Source organism: Triturus cristatus, chromosome 4_1 (genome assembly GCF_964204655.1).
Source record: "Triturus cristatus chromosome 4_1, aTriCri1.1, whole genome shotgun sequence".
In the NCBI taxonomy this organism is placed as follows: domain Eukaryota; kingdom Metazoa; phylum Chordata; class Amphibia; order Caudata; family Salamandridae; genus Triturus; species Triturus cristatus.
Genome location: NC_140585.1, coordinates 1,176,098,531 through 1,176,109,787, shown reverse-complemented (window position 1 = coordinate 1,176,109,787; position 11,257 = coordinate 1,176,098,531). Strand labels below are relative to the sequence as shown.

Genomic DNA, 11,257 nt, shown 5'->3' with positions numbered 1-11,257 from the left:
TGGGCAACACAATTTCAAACACAAAGCAACATTGAGCTCAATGTGAATTTCTAGTTAAATGCAATTAGTTACTTTATGGATTACTTTTCTAACCACAGGACTGGATCCTAGATTCAGTCCTTGGACATCTCCTGTAACCAGTTGAGTAAAAGCGTTTTGGTTACAGTAGCTATTTTTAAGGAATATTATTGTATTTTAAAAGTTGACACTTAGAAAAATTTTCACATAGAGTCACCAATGTTATCCTATGGCAGACAATTCACTTAGCAGGTAAGTAGTGTTATCGTTACTTTTTCTTACTCAGTGGTGGATCCTGGATCCAGCACTGGCCAACCTCCTGTAAACAGTTGAAAGAATGTGTTTAAGTCATACAGATGATTTTTTAGGAATATTTTTAGTTTGTGAAAATAGACACTTAGAAACTTTTCTGCTGAAAACCACACAATGGATTCCTATGGAAGGAAATACAAGTTACTGGTAAGTACGCTTAGAATTACTTTTCAGGGTCAGTGCTGGGCTAAAAGATGCAGCACGGGGTTCTCTCCTGATTACAGGTGAGTAAATCCTAATTCGTAGTTCGGCTGATATTAGAGGAATATTTGTACAATGGTGAAGGAAGGGGGAGGGGCCTGAGGTGACGTGTGCAAACACGCCCTGTGGCCCGTTTTAAGTTGGGGAATGAATTCCTCTTCAATCCTGAGGTCCTCTGGGGGCCAACTAGCCCACCAGGTACCTCCAGTATGCGCCAGGGAGCTGCGTTGCAGAGAGGTGTTCAGAGGCCACACCCCTTTTTACAACACTCTGCAATGCAGCTCTGTGGCGCTTAGTGGAGGTACCTGGTGGGCTATTTGGCCCTAGGGGACCTCTGGATTGAAGAGGAATGAATTCCCCAACTTAAAACGCGCCACAGGGCGTGTTTGCACAGTATCACCTCAGGCCCCGCCCCCTACCTCACCACTGTGCAAACGCACCCCGTGGCGCGTTTTAAGTTGGGAGATTAGGTCCCCTTGAATCCTGAGGTCCCCTGGCGGCCAACTAGCCCACCAGGTAACTCCAGTAAGCAGGGACTGGCCGTAGTGGGCACCGGGCAATCCCCCGGTGCGCCTCACGGGTGGGGGCCGGTTTTGGGCCCCTGGGGGCCGTTTTTGTTACAGGGCCGTTTTTGCAGCATAGCTGCAAACTTGGCCCTGTAACAAAATCGGCCGAAAACCGGCCCTGGCAAAGAGCTCGGCGGGGCCGGCCGAGCACTTTGCCAGGGCCGGTTGTGGTTTCCAGCCCGGCCCTGCCAGTAAGCGCCACGGAGCTGCGTTGCAGAGAGGTGTAAAAAGGGGCATGGCCTCATTACACCTCTCTGCAACGCAGCCCCCTGGCGCATACTGGAGGTTCCTGGTGGGCTAGTTGGCCCCCAGGGACCCCCAGTATTGAAGGGGAATTTGTTCCCCCTCTGCTAACGCGCCAGGGGGCGTGTTTGCAGAGTGATGAAAGGAGGGGGCGTGGCCTCCTCCCCGATCCCGTTTTTAAAAAAAAATTATTTTTAAGAAGAGGGGCTGTGTAGCGGGGAGTGCGGGGAGGGTGCGCGGATCCTCCGAGGCCATAGATATATCTATCTTTTTAACTCTAATTTTCTCAGGAACTACTGAACGGATTTACACCATTTAAGCAAAAGGTACGAGTCTAAACTGAGGACTACCTCTTTGCCAAATTTGGTCTAATTCCGTTCAGCAGTTCGGGCTGTAGCTGCGTCAACAGGTCCTATGGGAAAATGCATGGGGAAAATGCGTTTTGGGTCCCCCCTTTTTTCTCGGCCCCCGCTTGACGAATCACCGTGAAATTTTCAGGATAGGAGCGGACCGGAGCTGGCCAAAAGTTTGGAAAAATTCGCGAAGATTCGTCAATCGGCGCCCACGTTATTCCAAATAGAATGTTGCGGATTTCCTATGGAAAATAGGTCCTAACTATATCTACCTACTGGCGACCGCCAGTAGGTAATATATATTATATATATGTATATATATATATATATATATATATTATATTATATAATATAGAAAAAATTAATGTGTCCTAATGTAATGCAACTGGTGCTATGTAAAGCGCTCCGATACCCGATTCGGGTCAAGTTCGCGCTATATAAAACTCTATTAAAAAAAAAAAAAATGAAGTTCCATTGTACTCCGAGACCCCTCGTATGAGGGTTGACCATTGGCACTCTGGCTGGCTCGCACTGCAAACAAAGGGATTTAAGCTGCTCTGGACCAGGGGCTGAGACAAGTAGACACATGCTGCAGCAGTGGGGGTGGACGCCGTGGCATTAGCATGGGAATCATGCCAGCTAGAGGAAAGAACCTTATGAATCTACATTAGCTCCTTTCGCTCAGCACTCCGCGCGGTTCTTTTGCGAATCTTTTAGGCGATTCATAGACTTATTTATTCCTCCCCCCCCCCTGTGCTTTGAAGCTAAAACTTCCTCCGACCAGTTGAATGAGGCGTCCAGCCGTATCTACTAAAGTAGAGCTCTCCAGAGCAGAGTGTGTGGAATTTGTGACTTTGGGTGAGCTATGGGATGAAGCACAGGTTAAGTCCGGGTGAGTGTACCTAGTATTACCATGCTGATGTCATTTGTTTGCTGTGTTTGTCAGACGATACCTTATCAGCTCATGTATTTCGGTAGCAGGAGTGCTTTCTGTACTGCAGACCCTCAAACTAGAGACCAAGTAACCCCTTTTAGCTCTGGTTCTCAGTTAAACTAGGCTGAGCAGTTAAGGGCCGACTCTGTAAGGTGCTCTAGGCAAAAAAATGAAATCTCAGCAAAACACAAAATAACATTCAATAAATCATAGCCCAACTAGTGCTTTTTTGTAAAAAAGGATAAGTAATTTAATTCACGTACAATTAAATACACACAAATTAAGAATAGTAAAAATATTGCTGGTGAAATTAAAAATTGAACCCCATCCTTAAGCGTCCTGCAGAATAACCAGGGTGTAAGTCACATACCCTGAAGTCAAGAGGAGCAATTTACCACAGAAATCTAGTACGTTTATTTTATCTGCCAGATACTGGGACAGTAGGCCCTAACCCAAACAAGCATTGGCATGGCCACTAGGTCTCGCCTTTGGGACCTTATACATGTTTGGTTATACACCACAATATCCTTGGTGCAACAACATCAACTGTTGCATGGCTAAACACTTATAAGGTCCCAAAGGCGAGACCTATTGGCTATGCCAATGCTTGTTTACATTACCGATGGCAGCCCTGTCTGTGGTATTGAGGTAATCTTGTCCGATATGCTCACTTTACAACTGTAACAACTGTAGCTCAGGATAATATTTATTAGACATAAGTAGCTCTTATATACAGAAAGGATTGAAGACCCCTGGACTACACTACAGGAAGTAGGGAGAATGGCCCGTGAACAACCTCACTATCGTCTGCTGTCACATAGTAGGCAGGGAGGCAAAAAGAAACCACTACATCCAGTAAACTGCTCCCATAGAAACCGAAAAAATGTTCTATAGACACGGAAGAACTCTTAACTTAAAGTGAACGTTTTTTTTTTATTGACAAAAGTAGGTATCAATAAAGGTGAAATTGTACAACCTCAAGACTGTCTCTTATTATGTATCTATCTAAAGTAATTCTTCATTATATATGCTTAATAGTCTATTGGTAATTGCCTACTTTAAATATTTGTGAATACGATGCATTTTTTTTATTTTTCTGAGAACACAATTATACTAATATTTCTAACTGTCGTAATCTTATCTCAGTTCCCGTTTTCATTCATATGTAGCTGTTCTCTCCTAGGCACGGCACACCCACTGTAGTTTATCCAGGATCCGTGTCTTGGCTGTAGTGTGGACACGCCCTCTGATGAGTTCGTTATGACGCCCGGGCTGGTCTAGACCACGCCCACAAACCCGGAAGTGAGAAGCTCAGCTGAGGAAGATGGCGCCGTCCGGGCTGAAGGCGGTGGTGGGAGAAAGTGAGTTCAGCTAGTGGGTCGCCCGGCGCCCTGCCTTACCATATAACTCTTTAGTCCAACCCTGTGTCTTTGTTCACCTGCTCGTTACACTCCTGTTGTGTGCCAGCTGCATGTAAACGCTGCTTCAGTGCCCTCTGCACTGTTATCTTCTAAAACACTAGTTGCATCCCATGTCAATGCTCTTTAGGCACCCCTTGCAGCAACTCTCACATTCGGTGAGCAATTTACATTGTGCCCCGGTGTGTATCTTCTCCCTCTGATAGGTACATGCACTTACTACATCCTCTGTGGTATCCCCGTCCTGTGTCTATACCAGCAGCCCCATTTATTGCGCCAGTATCTGTTCGTCTTCCTATTGTATCCCCTGAATGTACTTCACCAGTTACTGCTTAGCTTCTCAGTGTATCACGTCTCCTTATTCTCTCCAGACAGTATTTCGTGTCCATCTGCCGTGTCATTGTACCATCCTTGTCACTGCTTCCAAGTCAGTTCCTCAGAATCTCCTCAAACTCTTGTTGCACCTGGTGTCTCTACGCTCCCTATCGCTGTACATATACCTCCAGTGCGTGATCACCCAGCAACTCCAGTGCATACCCTAGGTATATGAACGCTATACGCGCAACCCCACTCAGTCTCTTACCACCTTTCTCCATACCCTGGCCGGTGCCCATTATCTGCCCACCATCAGCCGTTTTTGCTCCCTCGTTTGTGCTCATTGTATCCCTGATTCCTTACAGCATGACTGCCTGTGCTCTCCAGTCTTCTTCACTCCCATTTTGTCCAGTGCATGGGATCCATGCCTCTGTCCCTGAAAGGGTGTTTACCCTCCTCTTCTTACCTCATGGCCTGGTTGATACCCCGTGCCCCATTGTGTGCTTTGTGGTTCCTTTCTGTGCTGCTTAATCGACTTTGCCCCAAGTGTGTATCCACTGCATGGGATCGCTGCCTTCATCACCTGTAATCATGTCTCTGTTTCAACTCATTTTGCATACCCAGTCACTGTAGACCTGTTTCTCATGCCTACATGCTCTGACTACTGTTAGTTTATCCGTCCACAGTACCCCCAGTGTTTGCCCGCATCCAGGGACCTGTCTACATTTTTTGTGTGCTCACCCTATCATTGCAACCTCCGGCTATGCTTCATTGCTCTGTGCGCAGCCTGTCACTGTAATCCTGTTTCCGTGCTCATTACCGTCAATGCGGTCTGCCGTCAATGATTATCTTCCCAGTGGGCCCATGATGATTTCTAGCTCAAACAGTTCAATAGTCACCAAAAATGCGACAAGTCGCGCAGTGGATGGACCTTTGCAAGCTAGACTGGTCATCTTTTTGTTGCTTATTGGTGTAGCTGAGTGTTACATTGGTACTAATGTAATGCAACTAAGGCCCAGAAATTGTTACCAAGTTTAAAAATGAAGTAATACTATTACAAAATATGCAGCATAATTAGGCTTTTCTTACCGCATAATTTACTCAACCCTGCCACATAAATTGGGCCTCTTATGCCACGTAATTCGGCCCTCTCATGCCACATAATTCCAGTGGCCCTGCCTATAGTATTCACAGTCCTTTCTTACCCTTTTGCTGGACCCCCTGCTCTTTACCACATGACCCTTTCTTTGCCCACTTGCCTTCTGCGTCGCCAGTGTGTGGTGCTAAATGCAGTCACTGTCTCCATAACCTAATATCCGGTATCTACATAGACTCTTATTGCATGCATAGCCTGTGCTCCAGGCAGTAAAATTCACCTTGCCTCTTGTGTATGTGGGCATCTCCCCATCCTGTACCAATTTCCACATATTACAGCTTCCTTCTGCATACATCCAATTTGCTCAGTTCCCACCCCCCCACCACTGTGCATCTACCTTATATACCACCCACTGGCACCCCAAGCACATGCGTACCTGACTTCTCTAGGCTTACCTGACTTCTCTGTGTATGGTAATTATAAGCCACCAGCTCCCTTTCCTTGTGCCCATATAAAGGCCCACGCATCTTCTTTTTTCACAAGGCTTCTTTTCTGTATCTCTACTATCTGCTAGCCCACCCCAATATCTGTACTTATGCTGTGTGCTCTACCACCCTTGTCTCTTCCAAACGGCCTCCAACCATTGCACTCCTCAGCCTCCATGTTCTTTACCTCTTGTATATGCCCATTACAACCCTTTCTCCCTTGCAGCATCCTAGCTCTGTAGTTCTAAACGTCTATACCCACCAGCCTCTATTCTCTTTAATAAAGTAATTTGAGTTTATAAAGTGGACACTCATTAGCCATACCGTGTACCCCATGTATGTGCTAGTAAGTCTTCTGTGCCAAGGGATGTATATACATCCGTTGTACCATTTTATCATCTTGTCTGTTAATGTACTCCTGATTTCGTGATATGTTTGTTGGGGTTGTGTGCTCGGCTGCATCTTGGTATCTGTTCTCTTTGGTTCTTTTACATACTTTCCTCATTCACTTGTACAACATATGTACTCATCGGTCCCTGTACCACCAAGCTCTATACTGTGGGCCTGTTCACTGCACATCTGCCTGTCTCTTGGTTTACCTATTGACATTATTTTTTATTCACCGATATTTTCCTGTCCCCATTTTTTGATGCTGTTACTTTGTTTAGAAATTTTTTCACTGAAAGATAAAGGGTAGGTAATGCAGGTGGCCATGGAAGCTAGTCTTTGTGCTATCAGCTAGGGCATTGTTCCTTGCCTGCTGTCAAATGCTATGTTTCTTTCAAATACTCATGTGCTTCTTTTCCTCACTGGTTAATGTCTGAGAGAGTGAAGATTTGGGTAAAGATAGTTTTTTAGGTCGAGCCTAGCGATAGCGCGCATGCGCTGCTCGCTCTGCGAGGCATGCTGAATTAAGGTATGTTCTTGAAGCGTCTCCCACTCTCCACCCATATCTGTGATTGGCTTATATCATTGTTCTTTATAAATGCAGGGTCCTGATTAGGTAACAGTCTTGTTTTGTAACAGTACTTGAAACCTTTATTTATAAAAATATAACTAACATATTTGATATATAAACTCTGGATCCTCTTAAAGCAAACTTGTTCATAAAGACTGTCTAGTAAATTGTCTTTATTTATTATTGATGTCTTTTGTTACGCACGTTGCCTATTGTCTATCTCAAAGCAGCTTTTGTACATCCGAAACAAATGCACTTGTGTCTTGAAACGACAATGAAGAGTTGACTTTACGTCATAATTTTTTATAATATGAAATTAGGGTTGATAGCTTAATTATATGTCGTTGTTTTCCACGTTGAACAGGTTTATTGGGTTAAAGGGTGGGTTCTTAAGAGAACTATCAATATGTTCGGCTGGTCATGCTCACTCCCTAGTTATATTACAGAAGTACACATATGTTGAGGCCATGGGGGTAACACTTATAAGATGCAGCTGCCTGTTGTCTCTCCACAGGTAACTTACTCGATTAAGTGCATGGTGTAACAACGTCGCTGATGAGTGTCCAGACAAGCCCTCTTCTGTCTGCTCCTTACTGATGAAAGCCGTGCTCGGCGGAGGCACCGTGGGATGGTCACACATTCCCTTCTTATGTCGAGCCTAAAGCAGCGCGCATGCGCCGCTTGCAAGACTTTTAGTAAGGGGCTTCAGAAAGCTCACCACACGCTCGTGCGTGTGTTTGTTTTTTATCACAGGCTATTGGGCTTTGCGTGCGTCTTTCTAAGAAAGACAGCACGCAATTGGGCAAAGGCGGGTGCATGTCCCTCCTTTGGTCCGCCCACGGTATATTGTTTGCGGTTACCCTCACGGGCCACATCTGTTTTCAATTATCGTGTACAGATGCGTGCGCGATAATGCAAAACAGATGTCTCGCTGTGGCGCGCGCGTGCACCACTCGGGTGCTTGTCATTCTTTCCCCTTTCTGTTTGCTAAACGTTTTGACAGAAGTACCCTACGCTGGCAGCTATTGACTGAAAGGGGTGGTTGGCAGCTCGCCGTGATGGATGGGCTCATTTTCCGCCTGGCAGCAAGTCTCGCTGAAGCACCTGTGTCATTTGTAATGTCAGCCAACAAAATGTAATCAAACATTCCAGCAGTTTAATCACGGAGGGCTGCTCGTTTTTAATTCTCACCTAAATGGGGGTGCGGCGGGGAGGAGGCAGGGGCAGAAGAGGGTGGTCTAATAGCTGTAATCGACACCTCAGTCAAAAGCATACATGTAATTGTTGCTGTGCCTAGTGAGGGGATCTGGTGTCTTTCCCATCTCCCCCTCCCACGTGCTCGTTCAAGCTCCCTTCCCTCCTTCGTCTGTGTTTGCTTATCCACCCATGGCTCGTGCCTGTTCTGATTCCCCCGTGCCTGTGTTTGCTCATCCTCCGACCTCACCCTTCCTGCATTTACTCATGCTGCCTTCCTGCTATTCCTCTTGTGTTTGCTGAGGCCCCACCTCCCTTCCCCTGTGTTCGATGCCTTCCAAGGGATGTGGTTATCAGCCTTGCTTCCTGTTGCTGGCTGTCTCTGACACGTGCCATTACACAGATCATCATCAGCGTCACAGGCAGTAAGTCATGGTTGATTTTACCACTCTTTACGCTTCTCAGGGGAGAACTTGACACACAATGGAACGTACATAAAGGCAGTTCTTGGTTCATCTTGCCTCTCTCTGGTCTTTGAGGCAAGTTGGTTTCAGCTTGAGAACAATTGCTTGTACTTGAAGTGTAACTCCCCTGGCCTCTCTCCTCTTGCAAAGCGAAACATCTGTTTCTCAAGGCCGTTCAGTCGAAGGGGCAGTGTGTAATAAGCCCGCTCCAGATAGGAGACTCCCCCAGTGCTGAGAAGGCTGAGGCCACAAGATAACAAGCCAAAATGTTTACAGCAGGTGACTTGAACAAGTCTCATGACGCTGGGGGAGGAGTACTTCTTCCCTGTCCGTAACCCACCTTCCTCGACACTTGCTAGGGAGAGAGTTCTGCTAGAAGTCTTCAAAAACATCCAGAGGGTAAAAGGATGCAAGCTTAGGGGCATACGTCGCCACTGAATTTACCATCCGGCACCCGCAGCGTTTTCCACGTAAACATTGATCTTGGCACACCAATCACGCAATCTCCCATTTGCTGCATATGACAAATATTTGAACAAAAATGCTTCTTGTTCAAATGGATTTAAAGTTCTTAACATCACTGCAGATAAAGCTTACATTCACACAAGGCAGGATTTAAAAAGTTGCCATTTAAACTGTTGATTGCCGTAATCGTGTCTTTAAGGGACGACAACATTGCCCAGATATCCTAATAATCATTACCTCTTCATCTGTCTTCCTCTTCCCAGTCAATAACAAGCATTGGCATAGCCAATAAGTCTCGCCTTTGGGACCTTATAAGTGTTTAGCCATGCACCAGTTGATGTTGTTGCACCAACGATATTGTGCACGATAACTAAACACTTCTATCCAAAGGCGAGACCTATTGGCTATGCCAATGCTTGTTTATTTACCGCTAACATTCAAATATCTTCACTAGGAAGCAGCACAATCCCTCACCCACTGCATTTTACTGATTCACATAGCCCTGTTAGGAGGCCTCCTAATCCTTTTTTCTGCGCTTTACTGATTCAATCATCGCTGGTAGAATGTTGTGCAGTTCCTCTCCCCTCTGCACTTTACTGATTCAGATATCTCTGGTAGGAGGCCGTAAATCCCTCTCCTATCCACACCTTTCTGATTCTAACATCACTGGGGAGCAGTCATGCAAGCTGCCTTCCCTTTATGCCTCCTCATTTATAACAGGGTTCTCTAAAGTAGTTCCCTGAGGGCCGTATCCATGCCATATGTTTTTGCATATCTCAATGGCGCTAAATGAAGTTATCTTAAAAATCTGGCATGGAGTCGGCCCTCCAGGCCCGACTTCGGAGAACCATAATTTATAACCACCATATGGACAGATCACTTGGAGCACTCTTCTCTTGTCACTTTAACATCACATTTAACCAATTTTCCTTAAAGAAAGAAATTTTTCAAAATGCATAGAAAGACACTCATGGTGCTTTAACTTAAATGTTACCTTAATGTTTCGTCATTTAGAGTCTGTGCTTCCTCGTTGGCAGGAGGATATGGTATTTCAAAGCAGTTTTCTGTTAATTTGACAGCGTTAAAAGCAATGTGGTATATTTCTCAGCATAGCCTCTTGTTGCATACCTTGGCACGAAAAGGAGACGGCACCTGTTTTGGACTTGTCCACCTTCTAACACGTACTTTAACTTCCTGGGGAAATGGATGGGTTCCTATAATCGCTGATGGAGCCTTACACAAATTTTTGTATGGAGTGAACATTGGCTGCATTGTTTAGATTATTTTGTACAGTTCACAGTAGCGCACACTGCAGCGATCTTGTTGTGATTTGTTTATATTTAGTCCAAATGTATTTTCGCATTGTTTAAATTTGCGTGCTTTGTCATCACTAGTGACTCGAGGCGCTCATATTTTTACTCCAAAATGTCTAGTTTCTTCAGCACTGCCTTAGTTGGACACTTGCTAATATTCGGGTCAAGAAAAGCACATGTCCATCCTAATTAGGACCCAGACCATCTTATGCCACCTCTTGTACTCATCAGGACAGCAAGCCATCAGAATATAAATTACACCTTCAATTAGGAGAACACGTTCCCCTCAGCTTTATAAAGTAAATATTTAAAAATATCCAGGGATTTATTATTATGATTTTTTTTTTTTAACAAGCAGAAGATTCATAGTGCCAAAGTCATGAAAGACAAACTTCAAAGTCTGAAAAAAAATGGTCCTTGCAAGAGAGGAAAGAAGCAAGTACTGTGAACTAAAACAGCCTCCTGAATGTTAGCTTTTTTGGTTCGTGTCCAAAAGAAACAAAACCCTGATGTTCAAAAGAACAGTTTAGGAAGGTACATAACATTGTAATACGTTTTTGGCACTTTAATTCTTTGGCCTCATTATCAGCATTAATTTTTCATAAACGTTTTTCAAGAATTTTTTGGGCATTGGCATTCTTGGCATTTTCTTAAGCATAACTACAGACTTGCAGCTATTATATAAAATAGAATTAAAAATAAGATTTACTGTGCGGTACTAGATGTTAGGAATTTGGATGTTAATTTTTAGTGGGATAGTATTTGAGGGATCAGAGACGTACTTGTTATGGTCTGTATCAGTCTCAGCAAACTTGTGTAAGCACCTTGTTAACTGGGGTTGATCACCATTGTCCAATCCAGAAAACCTGAAGCTGTCCACAGAAGCAGCAAAACAGCCAATGAGGAAAGCATAAGCTCTTTT

At 44.7% G+C, this 11,257-nt stretch overlaps 1 protein-coding gene across 1 annotated transcript in view; it reads left to right on the top strand.

The window, feature by feature from the left end:
* The first annotated feature begins 3,852 nt into the window (after positions 1 to 3,852).
* The window catches only part of STXBP2 (syntaxin binding protein 2), a 290,447-nt gene continuing 283,042 nt past the window's right edge, over positions 3,853 to 11,257 (top strand). The window contains exon 1 of the mRNA XM_085654395.1: positions 3,853 to 3,988. Within this exon, the coding sequence (XP_085510521.1) occupies positions 3,952 to 3,988 (37 nt within the window). The 5' untranslated portion in view covers positions 3,853 to 3,951. The remainder of the gene's footprint in view (positions 3,989 to 11,257) is intronic.